The 27,011-nt window shown below is 40.9% G+C and overlaps 1 protein-coding gene across 1 annotated transcript in view; it reads right to left on the bottom strand.

Moving 5' to 3' along the window:
• Window positions 1-463: 463 nt before the first annotated feature.
• Window positions 464-27,011, bottom strand: part of LOC131046550 (DNA-directed RNA polymerases IV and V subunit 2) — a 61,045-nt gene continuing 34,497 nt past the window's right edge. The window contains exons 3-6 of the mRNA XM_057980310.2: window positions 5,060-5,305; window positions 1,263-1,929; window positions 821-1,052; window positions 464-542 (exon numbers count right to left, since the gene is read on the bottom strand). Coding sequence (XP_057836293.2) covers window positions 464-542; window positions 821-1,052; window positions 1,263-1,929; window positions 5,060-5,305 — 1,224 coding nt within the window. The remainder of the gene's footprint in view (window positions 543-820; window positions 1,053-1,262; window positions 1,930-5,059; window positions 5,306-27,011) is intronic.

Below are 27,011 nucleotides of genomic sequence, written 5' to 3'. Positions count from 1 at the left end.
GGGCTATTTAAGTAATTGTAAACTGTTATCAACATTCAATTTTACCAATATAAGAGGTCGGATTTTATATCTGTTATTCATATTCTCTGTTGTAATCGAATTGGTGCTCAGTAAGAAGTATTTTCTGTAGATATAAGTCTATTCAAATTATTTGTGTTGCATATCAAGTTCGGCTGTTATGCCATGTTAATATCTCTTCAACTCAACATTAAGAAAATAAACCAGAAAACACATAAACAGAATCAAAAGACTTACTCCTAAAATATCAAGAGGTGAAAAAACTCGAGTGCATTTTTGGTAGGGATTCTACATTTCAGTTCAGATTTGTCTAGGTTTGTGACAGTTGACTAATTTTATGCCAGCTGTACTATTTTATCTAATCAAATGCAAAGCCTTAAAATAAGTCTCCACGTCTCTCTTTCTTCATTCTGTGTGCTAAGAGTCTAGCTGATGAATTGTTAAATTAATAGTATGGTGACAGAAATCTCATATTATTGCTTGCCTTTTGATTCCAACTTTCTGTTAATGGCAATTTTCCACCCCTGTATATCAGAAAACATGTCATTTTATCAAGTATTTTGATATCCATTTTCTGATCTCATAGAGTGAATAATAAAAATTTCTTATCTACACCTTTTCCTACCAGGGTAAACAGCACATACACTCTCTCTCTTAAATGTATTTATTTCATGTCTTTACATAGCCCCTATCTCAAAAGTTATTTTAGGTGACTAAGTTGGAAATATTGAATTAATCAAAACAAATGCATCAAACTTGCAACCTTTCTGTAGACAGTAAAGCTAGGAAACTGATGACTTACGGGTATCTTGCATCCCCTAGTTTTGCAGCATATTGAACCCTCAGTCGCAATCTACGCATCTCAGACATAGTCTGCAATGGATTTGTTGACTTCAGGCTTGCCACTATACCAGTGCATTTGGTATGGAATTTATTAGGATGACACCAATTTCCTGTAGAAAATGCTCTCACAAGACCATTTGTAATGATTGAACCATCAGCATAGATCTCCATTGAATTAATGTTGCCATGTACTGCACCAAAAATAAAAAATAAAACTATAAATTCTAATAGCATCCATAAATGATAAATACAACAAATACTTGTCAACTGACCAAGTTGAAACCAGCATCAAATGCATTATAAGACATAACTAAAGCATCACCAGTAAAGATCAAAGTAAATTGAAGTATCATAAATCCTTTATTAAGTGCACTGCAGAACGAGATATTGAAGTAAAATACCTGAGAGTTCTCTCTGAATTCCTTTAGAAAATCTATTACGGAAATGTCTAACCAAGCCCTGTACTTCACGGCCCAGAAGCTCCCCTGCCAGTTCCACTCTTTTGTTCTTGTATTCATCTTTGTTTTCAACATGTCTTTGACCAAAATAAGATGATATTAGACAATTGACCATGTATCCTAAAAACATGGCTTTTTGTTTATAGCCCACTATGTATGGGAAAAAGTATTCTTTAAGGGCCTCTTCAGCATCTTTAACTTTCAGCAATTTGCATTTCTCGAATCGTTCATTAAAATAATCCCAAGCTTTATTTTTTCTTCGAAACCTTCTTATCTCTGCCTCTGCCTTGTAAATTGATGACAATAATAACTCCCTCATGTCATAGTCATTGGATGCGTTACCTATCATCTGCATCATCTCAAGATCTGATTTAACACCCAGGGCATAAAACATAATCACAACTGGAACTGTAATTGACAAGAAATTAACTGTGATCACTTGTCTTCCACCACACCATTTATCATCTTTTGATGTCTTGATGATTTTGACAAATACTTTCTTCTTATAAGTGGAAAATCCAGTTGTATAAGGTGTGTATATTGCCATCCAGCTTGGAGTATTTGATACCCATATCCGGTTAGTGCATCGCTCTTCTTGTGCAATAAAAACCTGTAAACCAAAACTGAGGTTAACAGAAATTTAATGTCAATTGCAGAATTAAATTAAATATAGAAAATTTCTAAGAGGACTATCCAAGTTAGGTTTCATCAGATAGAAAATTTGCAAAAAACATGATTGCCTCTTCCCTATATTGTTCCTGCAACTTGCTGTGCCGAAGAGAGAGGAAACACACATACAGAGCTGATACCAGGTGTGAGTGCATGTATGTCTGTTACATCTGGAAATCTCAAATCCACATGCAGGTGCATGCGTGTGTGTGTGTACATGTGTGCATTTAGCTGTGGAAAGATGAAGGCTTTAGGAATTCAAACAAGTGCTCAAAACTCAACAGTCTGAAACTAATTGACAGACAACAAAAGTGATCGTCCTTACAAACTCTTAAAAATACACAGCTGATATCAGATGTGCGTGTATGTTTACCTGTTGAATATCAAAACTCTAACAATTCAAATGAGTACACAAAAACCTGAAACTAATTGACAGACAACAAAAGTGATCCTAAAAATTCCCATGATATAATTCTAATGATACACTGTTGATCCATTTATGTGTGTATGTGTGTATTTGCTTGTGAAAAGCTCAAAGATTTTAATACTGCAAATCAGTATACAATAACCTAAAACTAAACCAAATGGCAAAGATAAACTGGAAAAAAATACTCTTAGACACAGTCAATGAAAAGTCAGATTTCTAAAATTTGACAAATACCTACATAAAATTAAGGACTGTTCACTTTCATGCTAACAGATGATCGATAAACTTGTTGCTTAGTAATAAAGAAAATGAAAAATGGGAACCCCCACCACCAGGCAACTGCAAGCTAAACTTTGTGGTGACATCTCAAGGAATATTCAGGCACAGAAAGGGCAGGGTAAGATAAGAAAGGTGCTTTGCTTTGTGCTTTATTGGTATGGATACAAAAGAGTACAAATAATGAGCTGAAAGAAAATGCCTTGGTGGAGAGTTTAAAGCTTGCCCTTTTCTTGTGAAAATGTCAATTATTGCTGAGGAAGATTCTTAAACTATCATTAATGCAATGGTCAAGGGAGAGACACGACCTAGGAATAAAAGAAACATTCTTAACAAAGCCCAGAACCTAGTCCTGTTCTTATAGGCTATCAGTTTTAAAACTATAAAGGGAGGTCGGGATCTTCTTCATTCTATCAGCAGCAGTTATGTTCAGGAGTGGCTTAGGACAAAATTTTTAATAGGATAAGGCATTTCCCATTCCTCTCAAAGGTTCCTTAGGAAGATCCACTAGAAGACTGAGGAACTGAGCTCAGAATCAAAGTTCTTACACAACTATGAAAAAAATGAATGATGAGGTGCATTCTATAAAGTTTATAAGCCAAGCTCTCAAACAATACTCTCAAAAATGTTTTGAGACCATCTAAAAGTTTGAAGAAGCAAGAAGAAATCCCATCACACCTCTGCCATCTTGTTTACGTTTTTAATCTAAAATGGGAAAGAAGACTAGCTAGCAAGCCCCACAACTAAATTACAGCCACTGATTCTGAGATAGACAGGTAAAGCTGACACAAAGTTGATAAATGAAAAATTGTTCCAATGGATGAAATAAGTTCAAACAAAATTTACATACTAAGAGTTCTGTTTGAAATAAATTACATGAATCCTTCTTGAAAAAGAGACTCAAAGTTCAACAGAAAGAGATCCCAACAAGTATAACATTAAAAGGGCTGAAAATGTTATTATTTCCATCACATGTCAAAGGCTAGACATGGTTCATACAACATCAAGCCACATCTATACACGATTATTTCTTGAAAGTCGGTGCTACATTAGTGAACATCAAGAAAGGATATAGACAGAATACAGAAAATAATAATGAAGTATTGGATGCACAGTGTTGACAGGGAGAAAATACATGTGAACAAAATCCCACATTTCGAACTCAAAAATGGCTAGACATGCTCAACAGTAGGAGTCAATAGAATTAAAGCTTTGAGATTTTCATAGGTGAACATATGATAAAAGTCAACTCTCCACACAACAAAAGTTTGACAGATTAAAACACAAAATATTTAGCATGGACAATCACTTATTTGACATTTCACGAATTAACTTCATTGGAATAACAGTTGATGTGAGCTAATGTAAACATAAACTTTAGATGGTAATATGTTTATTAAAATAGACGAATAGAAAGTATTTTAGTACAAATGTATCACAATCAAATGTACAAAGTCCAAACTCCTTATATGAATAACTGTGAATAAGTCTCGTCTTGACAATCCAATATGATGTCAAACTGGCCACAAAGTGCCTTTTCACAGTAAAGGCTTGAGCCTAGAGAAAATGCTAGGCAAAGCTCCTTATTGCAATCCAGTTGTTCCATGTAACTTAGAAAATAAAGACAGAAGAACCGAGAGTCAAGTTTCTTCTAAAGAGGGGCTCATAAACACAGAAAAAGTGGTCTATTTTTTCCTAAAGAGGAAGATGATTTTCTACCTAAGCATTAGGATTGATGTAATCATACAGATATTATGTAATGGATAATTATTAATTGTTCACAATTGCAAGTAAGGCTCATAAACACAGAAAAAGTGGTTTATTTTTTCCTAAAGAGGAAGATGATTTTCTACCTAAGCATTAGGATTGATGTAATCATACAGATATCATGTAATGGATAATTATTAATTGTTCACAATTGCAAGTAAGGCTCAGAGAAAGAAAAGAGTAAAACAACCACAATACAAATTAACGAACTGTGGACTTCATTCCATAAAGCATTGCTTCACAGTTTCTTCTATTGCAAAGACCAAAAGTATCACAAGCTAATTAAATCAGATTAGTAGCTATAGGGAGACTGAAAGTGTAAGCTAGACTCAAACTGAGATATTTACATATTCTTTTGAAAACTCTTTTAATTATTCACAGCCAAACACAATAAACTATTAATTCTTGATAATAAATCACACAACAGCTAAAATTGTTTGAGTAGGCCTAGATGTTGCTATATATTACAGTCATTGCACGTTTGGTCATTTTTATTTAGAAACATCAAGGAAAAGGTGAAACTTAGAACAATGAGTTTGATTTGTCTTCCAGAGCCAAAAAAATATTTTGCTAGCCAAACAGTAAAGAAAAATTAGCAAACCTTTTCAGTCCCATTTATAATGAAATACCCTCCAACTTCAAATGAACAAACTCCTTCTTCAAGTAACTCCTTACAAGTTAGACTGCTCAAGTAGCAAAGATGCGATTTCACCATGATAGGAATTTGTCCAACAAACACTCTTTTCCGTTCCTCACTAACAACTGTCAGATTTTTTGCATCGTTCATTACTGAACTTGAACTGCTTTTTGATTTGTCATTTGTTTTCATCCCTTCCTGAATGTAAACCTGCAATTTTTAAAAGTACTCATCATGTTAAATCCAACGAAAACAAATCCTAATAAGCTTGATATGGTATGGTTATCCTTTTGATTCCAAAAAGCATTAACACAAATAAAGAAAAAAATGTTTCGACAGAAAAGTGTTTAAAAGAAGTTATTGATGCAATTTTTTAATTTCATAAACATTAATTCCAAAATAAGCAATACTGATTTCAACAGGAAATTGTTTTTAAAATTTCAATTGTAGACATTACAGCAACCAATGTTTTCCAATATTGTGATATCTAGTGTATACCATGGAGACCATTTGTTTAGCTAGTTTCTTCGATTTTTGTCTTATCATCACACTGTTTGCCATGGAACTTAAATATATAATATGAAGTTTTTTTTTAATGTAAAAGAACCTCATCATATAGATAGAAATCAAAGTGTACATATTCGACCGTCCCAGGCCTGAATGCTGTTAGTCCAAGCCTATGCAATATAGAGAGAAGGATAGTAGAATTCATTGGGATAAATCAGAATCTAGAATCTTGGGATAAATCAGAATCTAGAATCTTTCTCAGATTCTCTTGAAGCTTGGTTGATCACCACTAAGGGGGCAAACAATAACAAAGAAGCTCATGAGTGTCAAGAGCCCAATTGGCTAGCCCATTTGTTACTTGATTGCACTCTCTGGGAACATAGCTGAATTGAACCGCCCAGGATTTGTTCTGCAAGCTTTGAATCTTGCCCAACTCTCTTGCTATTTGCCAATTTTTTGCTATGAAATCCCTTAGGATCAAGTAATAGGTTGATGATTACCATTGAGTCAGATTCAATTTCAAATTTTTGCCACCCAATTTTGAATTTCTATTGCATTCCTTTACAAACAACTTTGATCTCTGCTAAATTATTGGTTACACGTCCCAATTTTTCAGCAAAGGAGGCTAGCCACAGATTTATCTGAATATCTAAATATGAATTTGTATTAATCTTTGATTTAGTAGTTAAAATTTGATGTTAATGACTTGTTAAACATGAACTGAGATATACCACTTTGAAAAGGAAAGACACGATTGGTAGAAGCCTGTAATGTCCCCTCTTTGAACAAGATTTAATTAAAAATAATAATAATAAAATTAAAATACAAAAAGAATTAAAATAACATTAAAATTAAAATTAAAATATATAAAAATTTAATTAAGTTTAATGAATGGTCAAAAGGCATGAAATGAAAAGTTGTGACTCCCTCAAACATGAGATATAAAAGGGAGAAGAGAACCTCATTTGAAAGCAGGATGGGGGAGGAAGAAGAAAGAAGGGAGCATGTGAAACAAGGAGGGATTAATGGAAGTAGAAAGGAATGGGCAGAAATGATGAAGGGTTGTAACTCTTTCAAAGGGTGATAATTATTAAAGGTTGTGACCCTTGCTGAAAGATGTCGTTTAGGACTGTGCTCAAATCTGATTGGTTTGTTGCAAACTTGGATCTTTGACAGCGAGAATTTGTTTAAAGTTTTTTTGACAATTTTGAGGTTTTATACCTTTTGGTGTTTTATGCTTGAGATTTGGAAACCAAAATGAAATATAATTGCAATGCAAGAAAGAACTAATACTTAAATAGGAACTTAGATGTTAGGGGTCAATAACACATGTTAGTTTGCAGTTGGGTTGGGTGATTATGTTTATGTTTGAGTCACCAAGAGGTTCCCGTGGGGTAGTTGGTAGTTAGGGACGATTGGCATGTCGAGTCTATATATGATTCGGATGGAACCTCGGCAAGGATCATATTGTACTGACATATTCTTGAGAATTCAATAAAGATATCATTCTTCTGGTATAGCTGTTTGTTGTTGTTACTTATGCTTTGATATATGAATGTTTTGTTACATGAATAGTTGGTATGTGTGGGAAATCCTTGTTTTATCCGTGAGTTTACCAACCTCACATTAAGGACTAAATATTTTAGCGTCGTTGTCGGGGAATGAACCCAGGTCACCCGCGTGACAGGTGGGAATACTCACCACTATACTACAGCTATCATTAAGCAGATGTTACAGACCACTATACCTGTACAGTTATCCGACCTTCTACAAACCATGCCACAGTTGAGGATGGCCCTGACAAATGCAGTCGGTGACACTACCATCGGCCAGGAGCACCGGACGATGACAGAACCACGTAGTACAGCTCCCGTCAAGGAACCTGGTACGGAGGCCATGGACCCTATGCTGCTCACGGTAAGCATTGGACGGAAACCTGCCGTGGTGGAGATGGACATAATGGGACAGAAGCTCACAAACACCATTGTGGATGGTGGGTTTGGAGTCAACGTGCTACCGGAAGAAACTTGGAGAGGTCTGGGCAAGCCTACCCTCTGGCCACCAACATTTCATCTCGTCGGTGCGGATCAACATGGCATCAAACCCCTCGGGACTCTCATGGCACAAAAGGTGGTGATCGAGACACAACAATTCCTTCTGGACTTCGTAGTCATTCCACTGGAGAGAAAAGCGTACAACGCCCTCCTGGGAAGGGGATGGTTGATCATGGCTAGAGCCAATCATAACTGGAAGAAGAATACACTCTCAATCGAGAGTGAAGGTCATAAGTATGTGATTGACCTGAGGAATCAGTCCGTTAGTGAAGAGCTTGCGTCGTCTAACTCCGACTCAAAGGACTCAAATAAATGTGAGTGGGGTTCCGAAGGAGACAGAGGAGGGAGGGAACCCAATGAAGGAGTGTTGGAACTAGACGGATGCTCTGAAGATGGAACTAGTTCGCTGGCTGGACTCTTCCATTGGCAGATGGAGGACTACGAGGTCTTCTACCCGGAGTGCCACATGCTGCAAATATGCGAGATTGGGGAATCAAGTGGCGGTATGGAAGAACAGTCATTTCCACCGGAGTACGGTAGGTACCAGGAGGGAATGGCACGGGTGGATGACACGCCAGCCCACCAGTTTGAACGAGACAAACCCATCAAGTATGAGGAAAGGGGTGTAGAAAAAGTTAATCTAGGCAAGGACGAGGACCCGTGAGTGACACTTGTAGGGGATGACTGGAACCCTGTACTGAAGGCGGCGACTTTCAGGATATTTCTAGAATACAATGACGTCTTTGCCTGGACCTACAAGGACTTGAAGGGGGTACCACCGGAATTGTGTGTACATCGCATAATCCTCGTACCAGGAGCCCAACCCATACAGAGGAGACCGTACAGGACGAACAAGAACTATGCAGCCAAGGTGAATGAGGATATCAACAAAATGTTGGAGGTTGGGATCATATTCAAAGTGGAAACCAGTGATTGGGTTTCCCCAAGTCATTTCTCTCAAGAAGGAAGCTAATCAGATAAGTATATGCGTGGACTTCAAGTACCTAAACGCAGTAACAATCAAAGATCCATTCCCAATCCCATTCACTGACAGCATTCTGGAAGAAGTAGCTGGACATGAGATATACACATTTCTAGATGGGTTTTTGGGATACAATCAAATAAGTATTGCGAAAGAAGATAAGCTAAAGACCACATTCGTGGTAGAGGAGGGGGTGTACGCCTACAATCGCATGCCCTTCGAGCTATGTAATGCACCAACAACCTTCCAGAGAATAATTTTACACATTTTTGACAAAATATTCGTGAGAAATTTCAGGGCATTCTTGGATGACTGGTCGATTTTCAGTGATCAGGACACCCATCTAAAGGCACTTGGAGAATGTATGGAGAGGTGCCGAAAAGCTAGATTGGCTCTTAACCCAAAGAAGTGTAGGTTTATGGTACAAGGGAAACTTCTTGGCCACATTGTCTATAAACAAGGTCTAAAGACAGACCCAGATAAGATAGGAGTGATTGTCTACATGGAGAATCCAACGAATGTGACAGGGGCGAAGTCATTCTTGGGCCATGTTGGCTACTACCAGAGATTTATCAAAGGCTTTGCACAAGTCTCCTGGCCCCTAGATAAGCTGACAACGAAGGGAGAGCCGTTCGTATGGGGTACGGAGCAGGAAGAAGCCTTCAAGGAATTGAAAGATCGACTGGTAAGTGCACCAATACTGGTGTACCTGGATTGGAATAAGGAGTTTCACGTACACGTCGATGCCTCCAACTTCGCGATTGGTGCCACCCTCACACAAGTAGGGACGCAAGGACTGGACCATTTTGTTTTCTTCGCTAGCCGACTTTTGTCAAAGCTAAACAAAACTACAGCACAACAGAGAGGGAGGCACTCGGGATGGTGTATGCGGTACAGAAGTTTTGTCACTACCTGTTGGCTACTCCGTTCACGTTTTACATGGACCATCAGGCACTAATGTATCTGGTAAATAAACCAATTATCCAGGGTCGGGTAAGTAGATGGCTACTACTCCTACAAGAGTTTACCTTCACCATTATTGTGCGGCCAGGCAAGTCCCATGTGATAGCCGACCAACTATCAAGGATCAAATCAAGAGAACCGGCTGAAGGGATGAACGAGGACTTCCCAGATGCACACTTGTTCCAGATTGCAGTACTACCATCGTTGTACGAGAAGATCGACCAGTACCTCTCTACTTCCAAATTTCCAAGGGAGATGCCCCCGGGGGAATGGCGGAAGCTGGCATTGAAGAATTAGACTTTCCAACTAATCAATGGCCTGTTATATAAGATGGGCCCCGACCAAATCCTAAGAAGATGTATTATGGAGGAGGAAATTCCCAGTGCATTGAAGGAAGCACATGACGGGTTGGCAGGCGGACACATGGGACCAAATGCAACTACTAGGAAAGTACTTCTAACCGGTCTATGGTGGCCAAATCTACACACTGACGCCCGAGAGTGGGTGGTTGGGTGTGACACTTGCCAGCGTGCAGGAAAACCACTCAAACGGGACTTCATGCCCCTCTTTCCCTTGCAGCCACAGGAGCTATTCAAACGGTGGGGTCTGGAATTTGTAGGACCCTTGAAACCGAGTAGCATGCACAGGTGCAAATATATTGTAGTAGCTACAGAATACCTCACCAAGTGGGCAGAAGTGAGGGCCTTGCCAGATAACACGACTCTGAGTACGACAGGGTTCTTGTATGAACATATCGTCACAAGGTATGGGATACCCCTTCAAATCACCAGTGACAAGGGAGTGCACTTTGTCAACCAAGTAATCTGTACCATGACCGTAGAGTTCAAAATATTTCACAATCTCTCTAGTCCGTACTACCCCCGAGCTAACGAAAAGGCGGAAGCAACCAACAAGGTGTTGGTGTCAATAATTTACAAATCGTATGGGGTGGAGCAGGAAGACTGGGAGGAAAGGCTCCCAGCCGTACTGTGGGCCTACCGCACAACCTACAAGGTCACCATGGGGCATACCCCATTCCAGCTCATGTACTGGCTGGAGGAAATGGTACCAACCGAGTACACCGTACCTAGCTTTCGAGTGGCAGTGGATAATATACTCGGTGATGAAGAAAGATTGAGTGCAAGGCTTGACAGCCTGATGAAACTAGGCAAACGAAGAATAATGGCACAATGGGCAATGGAGGTAGCGCAACGACGATGGAAGTGCTGGCATGACAAGCACCTACGGCGGGTCAACTTCCGGTTGTGGCAGTTGGTTTTGAAGTATAATGGTCGGAATAAACTCCAACCGAGGAAGTTTAAAGTTCGTTGGCTCGGACCCTATAAGATCAGAGAGGTTAGCAAGAACAGGGCAGTAAAGCTATCCACTGTGGATAACAATCCAATCAGGGACCCAGTGAATGGTTCAAAACTGAAAGTCTACAAGGAACGGGACAAACTTGTGATCGGGATTAACATGCTGGGGTACGCTACAAAAGGGGACTGGACCATTGGCCAGAGCAAGGAAGTCGACTTGCAGTCATGGAAGAACGACTTGTGCCAAAACGGGTGGAGGGTGTTATGGTTCCCAAGACCCACAAGCACCTCACAAACGCGTACTTTGGGGACCCAGTTGTATGGGTGCGGATTTCTACACATTGGAAGAAGCGGGCCCCGTATGAAGGTCTTGGAGAAGGGTGCGTAGCATACGATATCGATGAAGAGGCTGAAGCCCGAAAGAAAGCCGAGAGTGCAAATAAAGAGGAGGAACCCGAAAACCTGGAGGCAGAACTGAACTTCGAGTATGGGGCAGCCCTGGGTCCTGTTGATGTGTTTTTTATGCACATGCGAACACAGAATAAAATACCTAAAGGTACCTTATCCTCTCTTGAATAAAGTTTCCCGACTGCTGAAGATATCGCCGAAGGATCAGTCAAGGCAACTCCAAGGTTTTGTTATGTAGGATCTCTACTCGTGGATAAGCTCTTTGTGGTATGATGTGATTTTGCTGGAATCACAAGGGAACTTACACTCGATGACCTGAACATCTGATTTGCTGGAATCACAAGTCCTATTTACTAACTGTAAGACAAACAAATGGCAAAAGATGCAGCATTCAGGAAGTCTACTCTACTACCTAGAATGCGAGAAGATGGATGAATGACTAGGCGGAGTCTTGCCGGGCTGGGTCTCACCATCAGGCTTGAACAATTCGACACCAGCTCAATGCGATCTTCTAAGGGGTGCTTCCAATACGTTCAAATCGTACACCATCAGACACTGATCACCATTCAAGATAATGCATGAACAATAGATGTGTAACAACTTAAGATTAAGCTCATTTTATTCCAGTTGACCACGCAAGGCACACTTACCATCAGCAAGAGGCTAGTGATTTGGATTAGACGGATTCCACACAGGTGCATTCAACAATTTTCTTCCTTCAATCTAATCATCCACCATCTAGAATTGAAGATTCAACAAGAAACCATGCATATTGCAAGAAACGACACACTTCACCATAACTTCAATGAAAATGGAGTTTATTTACAATCAATGGCAACAATTTCTTGCCTTGTCCTCCTATTCTACTCTAACTGCTATTCTATTTTCTATTAATCATTAGCTATTCTAACCTCTATGAACTAACTATTAACCTTCTAGCTATATCCTTTACAAATGAGGAGCCAGGGCTTATATAGTGCTCTCAATACAATTCAATGGCTCAGATCAATTTGAGATCAATGGCCAAGATTTTACAATGAAAACCCTAATTAGGGTTTGTTACAACAAACTCAATTCTAGCCAATGAAATAATTGCATTATTTGGACACATGTCTTCTCTGAAATATTCGACCAATGGATAATCGAGGTAGGTACATCGAAGTTAGTGTCATCTTTGACGAGTCAAGTACATTGAATCTGGACACGCTGAGGTGGACCAATTCGACGGGAGGAGTGATGATTGGGATGCCACCTTGTCTGACACTTTGGTTGATGTTCAATTTGATGATGCTGAGAAGATAATTTTAATTAACTCTTTTGAAACTATCTGCTTCCTCAACGAACCCTTGCTTTAACCTCTTTTGTCTTTGATGTGCAAGATGGATGGTGTACCTTTCCTTGAAATGCTGGACTGGAAGAGGTCGTCCTTGTTGATGCTGGACTGGAGAAGGTCGTCCTTGTTGGTGCTGGACTGGAGAAGGTCGTCCTTGTCTTGGCTTGGTCTTCTTTCAACTCCAAGACAAACCAAAACATGATTAAGGACACATAATAAATTCATTTCAACATAGTATTTTACACCTTAAATCATCAACACGATATTAAAATGAAGCTTGCTCAAGATTCCCCCCAGGGACAGACCCTATAAGAATTTTGCCCTGGACCCTCTGGAAGGGTCAAGAGCAAAATTTGCATTCCTGGCCAATTTAGACCTTTTTTCAACATTACCTCACAACTAGCCCTTTGCCTGGCCCGAACAAGGTGAAAAATAGGAGTTTCAAAAGATTTCGCCCTGGACCCTTTGGAATGGTCAAGAGCGAATTTTGTATTCCAGGATGATTCTATCACTTGTTTACTCCAAAACTCCTCCCAAGGAAAACATGAGCAAATTGAGTGAAATTGGGAATTTCGCTTTGGACCCTCTGGAAGGGTTAGGAGCGAAATTCCTGTTTTAGGCTTATTCCTCAATCTTCTTCACTTTCAATTTATCTTGCAAGGCTTAAATAATCTCCCTCCAGTCTTCCCATGCCTTAGGAATCAAAATTTTGTCTTGACACAAAGGGGAAATAGTGATTTTGAAGAATTTCGCTCTGGACCCTTTGGAAGGGTCAGGAGCGAAATTCACTTTTTGCTTGCCTATTCACACTAAATTTCACTTTCTTCACTTCACTTCATCTGGACTCCCTCATATTGAATCCATTTCTCAACTTGGCAACATTGGTTTGATCTTCACAAGGTCCAAAAAGGAGAATTTGCTCAAAAAACTAGCCAGGGATAGGACCTATCCAGAATTACGCTCTGGACCCTTTGGAGGGGTCAGGAGCGAAATTCTCATTTTAGCTCAAAATTCATACTTTTGATGGTCAAACATCTTTCCAAGGCATCCCAAATAGCTTCTCTCACCCTAGTCTAGGCCTGACTTAGCACAAAATTTGGAGAAAAGGATGGTTTTAGTGTTTTTCGCTCTGGACCCTTTGGAAGGGTCAAGAGCAAATTTCTTGTTTTGAGCTCATTTCTTCATATTTGATGACTCTTGGCAATTCAAGGACATGCCTAAGGACACCTCTAATCTTGATCCACACTAAACTTGGCATAAATTTGAGGGAAAATATAGGTTTTGCACAATTTTGCCCTGGACCCTTTCGAAGGGTCAGAAGCGAATTTCACCTTTTGCTTGTAAATCCTCACTCAATTCCATTCTTTTCACTTTTTTTACTTGGACTCTCATCCTTGGATCCCTCTCCCATGCTTGAAACATTTTATTTGACCTCAAAATGACTAGAAAAGAGAATTTCGCTAGAAATCATGGCTAGGGACAGGACCTATAATGAGTTTCGCCCTGGACCCTTTGGAAGGGTCAGGAGCGAAATTCTTCCTCTAGCCCAAAATCATCATTTTTGGAGACAAAAATCCATTCAAGGGAAATCTCAAGGGCTTATATCATCTTTGTCTAGGCCTGGCTTGGCACAAATGTGAAAGGAATAGGTGGATTTTAGAATTTCGCTTTGGACCCTTTGGAAGGGTCAGGAGCGAAATTATTGATTTGGCTCAATTCCTTCAATTTGAATGATTCCTAGCAACTTGAAGTTACTCCTAAGGACCTCTCCCATCTTAATTCACCTTAGTTTGCAATTGCCCTGGCATAAAATTGAGGAAAAAAGGTGGTCTAGTGAAATTTCACCCTGGACCCTTTGGAAGGGTCAGGAGCGAATTTCCATTTCTAGGCTTGATTCTTCATCCTTTCAACTCTAATCCTCTCTAGAAGGTAACTAAAAATCATTCTTCACCCAAGGGACAAGGTTTCAAGCCTAAGCAAGGTCAAAAAACTAGGTTTGCAAGGAATTTCGCTCTGGACCCTTTGGAAAGGCAGGAGCGAAATTTCCTTTCTTGGCTAAAACCTTCACTCTTCAACGTTTTCAAAAATTCCCAAAGGCAACAACATGTCCATTCTTCCTTTCAAGATGTCTTGCAAATCAAAATTTGGTCAAACTAGGGAGGAAATGAGCCTTAGGAGGATTTTCGCTCTGGACCCTTTGGAAGGGTTAGGAGCGAAAATCTTGATTTAGGCTTTGATTGCTCATTTTTCAAACTTCAATCTTCTCTGGAGGCAAAAATAGATCATTTTCCACCTAAGGAATAAAGTTTCAAGTCCACTCAAGGTAGCAAATGAGGTTTATAGTGAATTTCACTCTAGACCCTTTGGAAGGGTCAGGAGCGAAATTCATCTCTTACGCAAAATCTTGATCATCCAAAGCATCCAACTCCCTCTCAAGGCAAGAACATACCCATTCATCCTCCATCATGTCAACGCCTAGCGAAAACAAGGAAGAAAATAAGAGATATAGGGATTTTCGCTCTGGACCCTTTGGAAGGGTCAGGAGCGAAAATCATGTTTTGACCTTGATTCTTGATTTTTCAAACTCTAATCTTCCTTGGGAGGCAAACATAGACTACTTCCTCATGCATCTCCACCAAGATCCTGACTTTGGCTAAGGGAGAAATGAGTGCTTTCAAGAATTTCGCTCTGGACCCTTTGGAAGGGTCAGGAGCGAAATTCATGTTTTAGGCTAAAATTCCTCATCTTTCAATCTTTACAAGGCTAGAACATTCAAAAACACCTCCAAGCATGCCTTAGAAACTATGACCTTGGTCTTGACAAGTGATAAATTGAGGTGTATAAGGATTTTTGCTCTGGACCCTTTGGAAGGGTCAGGAGCGAAAATCTTGATTTTGGCCAAGATCCTTCACATTTTTACATCCCATCACCTCAAAACTAGACCATTGGTCCAAACAAGGGAGAAAATGAGGTGCTTTCAAGAATTTCGCTTTGGACCCTTTGGAAGGGTCTATTGGCATATGGACACTCCAATGAGACATTGTGTGTGATTGAAGGTTTTGTCATTGATGGCAACCACCTTCATCATTGATGGCAACCTTGCAATCCTATGGCACCAACAAGACATTATACCGGCAAAGCATTACTCAGGCAACCTCGCAATCCTATGGCACCGACAAGACATTATACCAACAAAGCATTACTCAAACAAGACAGTGCACCGGCATCAGCAAAATCAATCTACACCGACACCGGCAAAGAAGATGTACACCGGCACAGAAGGAAACATGTATACCGGCACAGAGGCCGACAGGATTTTTGATATGTAATATTTTGTTTATTATTGTAAGCCGACTTGGCAAATTGTAAAATGACTCTTGTATATAAAAGAGATCATTGTAGGCATTTGTAGGATATGGATAGGAAGCATAATAAATTATAAGACAAATCTAATGTGCGAATTGTAGATCAAAGGTATATGTAAAGAATAGAGCAAGAACCGGTACTGAATCTGGCATTGAAGAAGCTATTGTAAAGCAGTACAGAATATTGGATTTGTGTAAATCCTCATTGTAAGTCAGTGTGACTTCTTATTGAGCAGTGAGCTCTAGGCAGTTGGCCTTCCTGCATGTGCAGGCCCCTATTGTAAGTAATATTCTCTTATTGGCCAATAAGTGAATATTGTGGGTCACAAATCCCACCGAGGTTTTTCCCACACCGGGTTTCCTCGTTAAACATCTTGTGTTATGGTGTTCTTTTCATGTGGATGTTTTTTATTCTGTTATTTACATTAATTCTTGCATACCGGTATACTGTTACTTTATGTTCTGCATATTCAGTTTCAAGAAAATTACATTACCGGTCAGATACTGATTCACCACCCCTCTCAGTATCTGTGGGAACCCTAACAGGGTCAGGAGCGAAATTCCTACTTTAGGCTAATTTCCATCATTTTGTCACCTCAAATCTCCTCTCAAAGACAAATGTGCATCAAAACCTTCCCATCACGCCCCAGAAGTCAACAAACTTGGTCATATCAAAGGGCAAAGTGGAGAAAAATGAATTTCACTCTGGACCCTTTGGAAGGGTCAGGAGCGAAAAACATCCTTGGGCTCAAATCCTGACTTCATTTTCACATTTCCTCATTCAAACAAGCGTTTTTACCTTCATTCAAGCCTGAGAATGCGTTAGTTCTAGGTTTTGGTCAAAGTAGAATGTCTTATGGAGAATTTCGCTCTGGACCCTTTGGAAGGGTCAAGAGCGAAATTCGCTTTGGACCCTTTGGAAGGGTCAGGAGCGAAATTTGACATTTTGGTCTCTCCGTTAGGATCATTTTATGGAATATAACATTCTTATACTTTAAGTTATATTCCATATATACTGTCAGGATGTTTGAGAGTGGTTTCGGACCTCTAGGAGTTATATTGCAAAATCTAGTTTTTGGAGAATTCTTCAGTTTTCCAGACTTAGTCAAATTTCAGGATCAGGACATTCCAAACTTAGCCAAATTTCAGGGCATTTGAAGATTAGGATGACATTCCAGACTTCATCACTCACCAACTTGACCTAGCTCGGACCTTCAAGAATGATACTCACTTACCAAGCAAGACACAATTAGCAACAAGAGCAAAACCAAGCCCTAAGGAAGACTTTCAAAGAAACCCTAACCTGGAGCATCTACTGACTCAACCTAGCTCAAGAAGAGCCTGCTATCCAGTGATCCCCTTGACAAGACTCGGCATGCAAAGGCTAACAGACAAACCCTAAAAACCTAGAAAGCAAACCCTAAAAAGCAAAAAAAGTAGGGGTCCCCATTTGCAATGGGGCGATGTGTGAATACATCACAACAGGGCCCTGTTTAAAAATGGTGCTGAAAACAAAAGATTTATTCATCATCGCCTCCCAACCAGGTGAAGCGGAAGCTGGACCCAATTCATTATACCGGGTGATCCCTAACCCCTCAGGACCACCAGAGATTGACGTAGAGAAAGTAAAATGGTACCAACAGTACTAAGGTTGCTACATTGACAAGCGATATAAGGGGGTGGGACCCGCTCCGCTAGTTGACAAGATATGGGACCTGGCGTACGTGGGGTCGTGTTGTGCACAAGAATTCTATAGGAAGTTGCCACATGTTTGTATGTGGTTGCACGATTCGGAGATAAAACTGAAGACCCAGAATGACCCCTCAGAAATGAAGAGGAGTAGAGGAGACGAGGACACCGACCGAGGGTCAATTAAAAGGCGGAAGGAAGTCGAGACGAGTGGCAAGGGAAGAGCGAGGAAGAAATATAGTACCCGCACAACGAGGAGGAAACTAAGGGGGCGGAAAAATCATTCAACAACATTGGTAGAAGCAATAAGTTACCCCGTGGAGCCCAAAGGGCCACCTAAACGATGCAACCTAACCCCGAGATACCTTAGTAAACTGAAGGGACAAAGAATTGCATTTAAAAAGTGTTGTCGAATAAAAGAACTAAAACAATTGCTAAGAAAGGGGGTATTAAAAGTTGGGAAAGGGAAATATATGGAAGGGAGAAAAAGGCCAGGGACAACAAGTATTAAAAAATTAAAGTGTAAGGCAAAAGTGATGGAAGTAGGGAAAAAACGCATTTAATAAAAAGGCACTTATTTTATATAAAATTAATGAAGCATTTAGGCCTAGCCCTAACCCTGACAAAAGCAAGTGATTATAAAGACCCCCAGGAAGCCCATTTGTACATAGCTCAGAGAATAAATCCAAGCAAACTTGGCAGCAGGATGAAATCGAGAGGAAGAAGGCAGGGATCCGTACGGCTAGGCAAAGAGAAGAAACTAAGTTCATACAACGTACGGACAAGCGTAAGGAGGCGTGGAAGGAGCTACTGGTTAGTCCGTACGGCGTACGGATTGCCTGAACAGAAGGGCGCGATGGCCAAGCATCTAGTTCGTACGGCGTACAGATTGTGCGTATTGACGTAGTAGAGGCAAACAAGGTACGACGGAACACGCCGTACAATGTACGGTGTACGACAACTGTGGCGCAAAGCGGCATACGGCGGTCGTACCTAACCCATATAGTCTGTGCCGATCCCAACAGACTAATCCGTACGGCGTACGGAGTTCACGGTACAACGTACGACATAGTTGTCCGTACAGGGTGAATTGCAGAATGTATGGCGAATTGAGAGGGTTGTACAGCAGCATACAGTTGCCGACACAAAGGGGAAAATCGTACAGTCATGGAGACAAATACCGTATGAAGGCTGGCACAAGGAAGTTCATACACGCAAAGAGCAAGCATATATAAAAATTGAAAGTGTCTTTTTGAAAATTGAACGGGCAGAGTTTACTGTACGGTCAGGAGAAGGAAGGGTACGGAATCCGTACGGTGGAGAGGCAACGGCTAGTACAATGGGCCGTACAAATTGGCGGAGCACACTTTCAGACGGTTATAATAACAGTCAAGGACGGGACAAAGACAGGAGAACAGGGCAAAGCAGTTGCAGTGCAACCATGACAGCTACAGATCCAGCCAGCAGCAGCAAGAAGGCCAAAATTAGGCCAAAGTGCAGAAGGATCCAGAGGGAATCACGACGGAGAATGTAGCCTTTGAGAGTGTGACTGGCAGCGAATGTCGTACCTGGTGGGAGGAAACTTCCCCCGACCATGTGATAAAGGATTCCCTCATAAAAGCTCAAGTAGACCATGCCGACATTCAACATCAAGGATTTTCAGCCGGTGCTACGGACAATGGTATTCGGATACAACCGGCAGGAAATGGCTTCCATCATTCAGTTCCAGAGATGCACGATACAAGTTTCATTCAAACCAGAAGACTTCAAGAGGGTATTTGGTATACCCGAGAAGGGGGCATCTACAGTGAAACCAACCAAGAAGCTCACCAAGGAAAAGAAGTGGCTGATGGATTTGGTATGCAAGGATGACCTCACAGTAGAGCAATGGAAAAGCGCCTGGTTTGACAATAGGGGGTTGAAGGGCGCATTTATCGCACCAGGAGAATGGAGAATGTTGATGGACTTGGTAGAAAGTCGCCTCACAAGAGCCAGTCGTACATCCGACATAGCCGTCTGGATGATAGGGTTAATGAATGGGATTAAGTGTGGCAAAGTGTACAACTGGGGGCAACTTTTGGCGGAAAGAATTCATGATTTCCTCAAACTGGAACACAAGACATTTTACATGTGCCACCATGCCATCGGCCTATTTCTAGATGTCGTACGCCTACAAGTACCGCCAGAAATGTGGGGGAATTTCCAACCGCGCGGAAGGGTGGAACCTAATAAGCCCACCATGTACTATTATGCCCATCTGGACATGCTTGGGGACACCGCACAGTCAACAAAGAGGAGGCACTCACACCTCACCCTCCCCCCTCACCTTCACCACATGCCATGGCCGCTGGACCGAACCAGACACAAGACAGGACTACCCCTATCACAGATTAGGATGAGGGGATGTCTGTCGAGGAGAAGAATAAAGCAACAAGAAGTGGTGGACAGAGCCCGAAGATCATCAGTGTTGGAGAAAGCAGGCCGGAAGGACTATTGGCAGGACTTCACTCACTCCACCAGACCTTAGCAATCCAGCAGGCTCGCTCCAGCGGTTCTTTGGGGAGTTGCAGGAGATTTCAGATGTAGCACGTGGAATCGCTCAGTTGACTAGGCAGATGGATGTCGGCAACTCTGTCGACACGAAGAAACTGCGCCACTTCATGACTTCTGGATGTGCAGACGAGTTTGCACGCCACTTCGAGTAGCAAGGGTGGCCAAATAGTAGTACACCGGAGATGGTACAGGAATGTACACGCATGCGACTGATGGAAGGAGGGGGCACCTTGAGCGCCACCCTGTGTAGTATGGAAGGATCCTTTCGAGATGTGTACCTGCAAATGCGACAAAGTCAGATGGAGTAGTAGGCTCAGTGGCTATATGTGGCAAAACTGGAGAAGGAAGGGGAGAAGCGTGCGCAGCTAGCCGCAGTAGAGAAGAACTTGAGGGCAGAGCTAGAAATGAAGGTGACTACTTATGAGACCCGTTGCAGCATGCAGAAGGAGGTGCAAGTACTGGCAGCAAAAGTGGCCGAGCTTACCTTACAGACAAAGCAAAAAGACAAAACTGTTGGAGGCCGCACACATGGTGAAGAAGGCACGGGAACGGCAATAGATAGCAAAAAAGAACCTCAAGAGTCCACAAAGGGCAACAACCTTCTTCTTCGACCACTACAGGGACGCCTCCTCCCCCTTCTCAATCCTAGTCTTTTGTTTTGTATTCCAGCTCCTATTGTCTTAGTCGTCTGGAAGATCACTAATTTTTTGGGGGGGCTGATGTTAGGGATCAATAACACATGTTAGTTTGTAGTTGGGTTGGGTGATTATGTTTATGTTTATGTTTGAGTCGTCAAGAGGTTCTCGTGGGGTAGTTGGTAGTTAGGGATGGTTGGCAACTTGGCCAACCGTCGAGTCTATATATGATTTGGATGGAACCTCGGCAAGGATTGTATTGTACTGACATATTCTTGACAATTCAATAGGGATATCATTCTTCTGGTATAGCTGTTTGTTGTTGTTACTTATGCTTTGATATATGAATGTTCTGTTACATGAATAGTTGGTACGTGTGGGAAATCCTTGTTTTATCCGTGAGTTTACCAACCTCACATTAAGGACTAAACATTAGAGATGACTGGTTTATTGACAGCAAATTATCAAACATCTGAAACCAGATATAGAAACATCAGAAGCCACTATTGGCCTACCACTAGTCCAATGCTTTGCCCGAATGGGCTCCGAATTGACTTTATTGAATAAATGCACTGCTACAAGAACTTCCAATATGTAGAAACACCTCCAATACAATTTATTCTTCTTGGCAATAATTAACAAAAACAAATAAATGAATAATAGGCATTCCTGGTGTTTATTATGAAACCCTTGTTAGGAGAGATCAACAATTTGTTCCAATAGTCCCCTCTAATTAGCTGGTGTAGCTCCAACTTGGTGTAATTCATTCAAATAAATCCATGGTTTCCTCTAATAAACTGTTGACAATGAATTCTGAGCAGAGTAAGTCCAAGTTGAAACCCTCTCAATTATTTTATTGGCTTCCACAGGCAGATTGGAGAGGTACGACTAGGTGTAGGAAGTACGGCCTGCACTAATTATCACTGAATCTGTTGAAAGTGACCTGCAAATCGCCCAGATCTGCTGATTCAGACTTGTCTATGTTGATGAAGGCGAATTTCTTGTTGTTTGTAACCCTTAATGACCAAATGCTTATCAATTAATGTTGTTGTAGTATTTGTAATGTCCCCTTCTCACTGATGTTCTTTCAGTGGTCCATTAGCCTATTCCTGAGACCCGTAGGCTAGGTGGAATGAGTAATCAAAGTCTAGCATCGATGAAACGAGGACTTACTATTTTTAGTAAGTCAGGGGATGACCATTCTGGTGCCATTGTCCGACTGAGCACTCCTTGCTTTGCCTCTAGACGCGATGATCATATTTTTCTGAGCATTAATTCTTGACTTACTATTTTTAGTAAGTGGCTGGGTGGCACATTTCTATTTTTGGCAGTAGACAGGGGGGTCTGAATTCTGCAACAGTCTGTGGTCGTCTAGGCTCAGTTTCATCTTGGAGGTGATAATAATTAGTACGGGAGACATTTGCAACATAATTAAATATTATTTCCTTTCCTAAGGTTAATATTTAATTAATCTATTTATTGGCTACTGGTTTATTAAATTTGGGATTAATGCCTGTTTAATCCTAAGTTTGAGTGAAATTCAATTGTTTTATGGGATGTGAAATATTTTTAAAAGGGATATTTATTTCACTTTACATCGCCATTTTGTGCCTAAGTGTCCAACGTGGGTCCTCCCCCTTCTTGGGCGTGAGTTTTGACTTAGGAGAATGGGCGCTACACTTGGGTCCACATGTGAGTGGAAATGAAATTCAAATGCAAGCGTGAAATTTGGAGGGATGTCATTTGAATTTGATGAATGAAGTTATAAATATGAGGCTTAGGTTCCCATTTGCATCATCTTGAAAATTTGTAATGTTATGCTGCCGGATTGGCGACAGAACTTGAGGCTTCGGAGTGCGTCTCCCTAGTGCTACCCGGTTTCGTACTTGAAATATAGTACCTAGTTGTGCCTTGTATTCCTCTACCGTTTTCAGAGCTTTGCCATTGACATCTTGGTGTTGCAACGATTCTGTACTTGCTGGTTTTCCCTGTGGCTGAAGCATATTTTTGCTCACATCTCTCTGCTAGAGCGTCTGATAGTTATGGGTATTATTCCTATCTTCCTTCCCAGCACTGGCGAATAAGTTTGTAATTTTTTAGCACATTTGTTTGAGTATTGATTTAATTATGCAAAATCGAAATTCCTAGTCTAGGCGTGGTTTTTTTGGGTTGCATTGGGATGCGTGCAAAATTTAGAAAAGGGTTGTTTGGGGTGTGGCTGTGATTGGTTGTCATTGTATTGGATGTACAGTGGGATTGGGCTTGATTTGAAGCATTTCGGGTAAAAATTGAGTGAGTTATGAGTATTTTCATGTTTTCATGGGCTGCCGGAATTGTACTTTCAGCCTGCAGAGCAGTGTAACAGAAAATTACAGTATTGTGTAGAAATCTGCAGTTAATCTTCTCATCTCATCTCCATATTGTAAGGATTGTTTCAGTAGTACTGAGCATCCCATTCTATCTGCTTTTATTTGTAATTCCCACTGCATAAGTGGAAGAGGCTGGCTTGCCGCCTTCTCAGTTTTGTAATTCAGTTTTCTTTGATAAATAGTCCTCCCGCTGAAATATGCGGTAGAGTGATGTTTTAATGTAATGTCCTCCCGCTGAATAAGTGGTCGAGTGATAAGTTCAATGTTTTGGTCCTCCCGCTGAAATATGCGGTAGAGTGATTGTTAATGTAATGTCCTCCCGCTGAAATACGCGGTAGAGTGATTGAACTTCTATTTCTTGTAATCTTTCCCTTGGTCGGTTCACCGCCAAGAAGTTTAGTTTCTATCCTGCTGGATAAGCAGAAGGGGATGGCTTGCAGCCCATGCAGTTGTAATGTTCAGTTTGTTTATTGATGCTGACGATCCCCCGAACACCGTATGCTCTCACCCTCCCAGTCTGGGCTCTCGGTGAACAAAAGGTGGAAGGGTTCCCTTTTAGTTGTTTTGCTTATGACTCTAACCTTAACGGGTTAATTGTTGTGGATGAATTGCTATTGGCCTGAAAAAATCAAAAAAAAAAATTAGTGGGATATTACAGTATTGCTGGGAGAGGTACGGCAGGCTAAAATAATGAATGATTGTTGTTGGTGACCATCCAACCTTCTCCAATTTACTATGTATGCAAAGCCGATACTTATCAAACCCTTGAAACTACTGAAATTGGCCCTTAAAGACCTGAAAAGTAGTATCATGTATGCCCAATTGCAAATCTTCTGAGAGGGGCTACGTCCTGACACCACAATATTGGAGGGTTTCATCTCCAATTCTCCAAAGCTGCCTTTGTCATTGCAGATCTGAGATTAGCTGAAAACTCCAAAAAAAAGAATAGCAAGAATGAATAATCTCAACGCCAAAAGGGACTTTATGCCTCCAAGCCCTAATTTGATCCCCATAAGGCATCCTTTAAAGATTCCAAAAGCATCTTTTTTCCCCATAAAAGTTCGCCTACGTTGAGGGTTGCTCTCTCATGATTAATTGCCCACTTTTTAAGTTATAACACTTGCCTAGGGAATTGAGCCAAGGGGTAAATAAAGTTATAATATTATAAAGTTACTTTTATTTAAATTTTCTAATAATAGAAAAAAGTAACTTATAAACTTTTAAAAGCTTTTTATTATAAACTTTATTGAATAATTCTTCACCAAGCTCCAAAACTGGCTAAGTATAGCTCCTCCTAGTAAACCAAACATCTCCTAACCCCATCAATTGCCTGCGGAGACGACTAACAGGCAAACCTAAGATTCTTGAGCTATCACTGGAAAAATGCGGACATTACAGTCCTCCCTTCCCAGGATTGCTTTCCCTCAAGCAACATCAAGCATCCCACTGCTCCACTCTGATAAAAATTTCCAATCAAAACAATACCTGGATCCCATACGAAGATAAAGAACCCGCTATAGATGCTGAAGTAGAAGAATATGACATCACATAAGTTATCAAACATACTGTCAAACCAACACCAATCCATGTAATACACCCCTGACTATGTCTCTATCTCCAAAATATACCTCTGAACACTACCATACTGCTGAAAACCTGGTGTACACCCTGCCAAATCAACAAGTGCCAAACGGTCCTTACCAAGACAATCAGTTATCCCTCCAAAACCAAGGAAGAGGTAATCACCAATCAGCAAGGATATTGCTGTCATGTGAAGTGGAGTCGGTGACCAATCCATAGGTGAGTGATGGATACCTTCCACTATCATCAAAGGAATCTCTTGAGTAGCTGACCTACTAAAAGTATCATCAATCACAACTTCATTCTCAATAAAGGAGCAATCAGCAACTGAGTTTTCACAATTAGACAAATCTAGTCCATCATTCAATATAGGATAGTGAAGGTCATGAATGTGTAGGAGATTTTTCTTAGCTTGTTGGGCTAACAATTTGCCATGTCGTGCTCTTACCAACCAATCCTCATTCAACCTCTGGGATTGTTCTATATCAGCTGTTCCAAAGTGCACAAAATCTGATTTACTACAAAATGCATTAATATTAGCTTCCAACCACCATGATGTCATTCTTTTAGGCTTGCCATCCGTTGTAGCTCTCAACACCACTTCCTTCCCATCCACTGAGAACTCTAACTACATCTTATGATAATCAAATGTGTACCTACCAATGGATTGTAGTCACTGCATACCAAGAACCACATCATATTGCTCTATCGGTATCACATAGAAATCATCAATCAAGAGATAAGTTCCCAACTAAAGGCTAAGTTGAGGAATTCTCATAGTGCAACTCAAGGTATCACCACTAGCAGCTGTCACTCTAAATCCTGAAAAATTTCTCATCCTGTAATCCAAATTTCTCTACAGTCTACTCACTAAGGAAGTTGTAAGTAGCACCAGTATCTACCAAGAAATCCACTGGCTGCCCCCTAAGCATTCCTTTCAACCGAAAGGGGTCATACCAAGGTACTCTGGACAATGAGGCAATCGTAATGTTGGCAAAAGTCAATGTATCCTCATTACCTGTACCCTGCATCTGCTCATCCTCGCAATCAAAATAGACCTCTATAAGATGTGCCTTGCCTTTTCCAAGTCATCTATGACCTAGTTCTCATGGCTCCTTGCATTAGAAACACAATTTCTTCCTCCTTAATTTGTTTTGTGATTCATGATCCATCTTAGGAGGAGGTGGTGCACCAGGTAACCGTGAAGATGAACTTTGAGAAGGTTTAGAACCTTCGGAAGATTTCTTGTTTTGTTGAAAAGTAGAGGGTGGAGGTGTGGTGTCCAAGTCCAAGGTAAGCTGTATAGCCTCCTGCAAAGTCTTAGGCTTCAAAGCCTTGACCAAACCACGGTATCTCTCCTAAAGACCCTCTATGAAAAGCATCACTACCCTCCTGTCAAGCATCTCAGGGACCATCACTGCTATACGCTTAAATTCATTAACATATGTATCCACATGTCCTGATTGTTTCAAGAGAGCTAAATCCCTATAATAAAATTCCACATCTTTCCTGTCATATCTGGAAATCAGCCTCTCTGTGAACTCTGCGTATGAATGTATGAGAGCGTGATTCTACGTGACCAATCCTGGTGCCACCAGTCATAAGCGACACCCTCCAAATGTAGGACAGCAATCTGAATGGCCTCATTTTAAGCCATGGGTTTCAAGGAGAGGTATATATCTAGCTTGTGAACCCATGCTCGTGCACTAGTGGAACCGTTGCCATCAAAAGTGGATAAAATCAACTTATCTGTAGCCTTCTTCAAATCATTATTCCACTACTATCTAGGTCCCCTGTCATTCTGTCCCCTCATGGAATCACGGCGCTGCATACAATATTGATGCAACAGAAATGCATCTCTAACATGTGCTGGTAGACGTGCCCACTCATCGCTAGCAGCCATAACTGTGTCCTCGAAGGTGATTCCATTCTGAGGCTCAGCCAACGGTGGTACATCTCTAGGAGTGAACCATGGGAGCATAGGCCTATCCGCTATCTTAGTATGGGCCCTGTCCCTCCGTGGTGAGATGGATGCATTACTCAGGGAAGATGGAATTCTACTGCTGCCCCTATTTCTTGCAGCTGCTTCTGTCCTGCTATGGCTCATGTGCCTTCCCTTATTATTTCCCAAATCCATTCTGTCAAGTGTGTCATGTAACCT

This window comes from Cryptomeria japonica, chromosome 3 (assembly GCF_030272615.1).
Source record: "Cryptomeria japonica chromosome 3, Sugi_1.0, whole genome shotgun sequence".
In the NCBI taxonomy this organism is placed as follows: domain Eukaryota; kingdom Viridiplantae; phylum Streptophyta; class Pinopsida; order Cupressales; family Cupressaceae; genus Cryptomeria; species Cryptomeria japonica.
The sequence above is the reverse complement of the archived record's forward strand: the minus strand, read 5'-3'. Positions and strand labels throughout refer to the sequence as shown.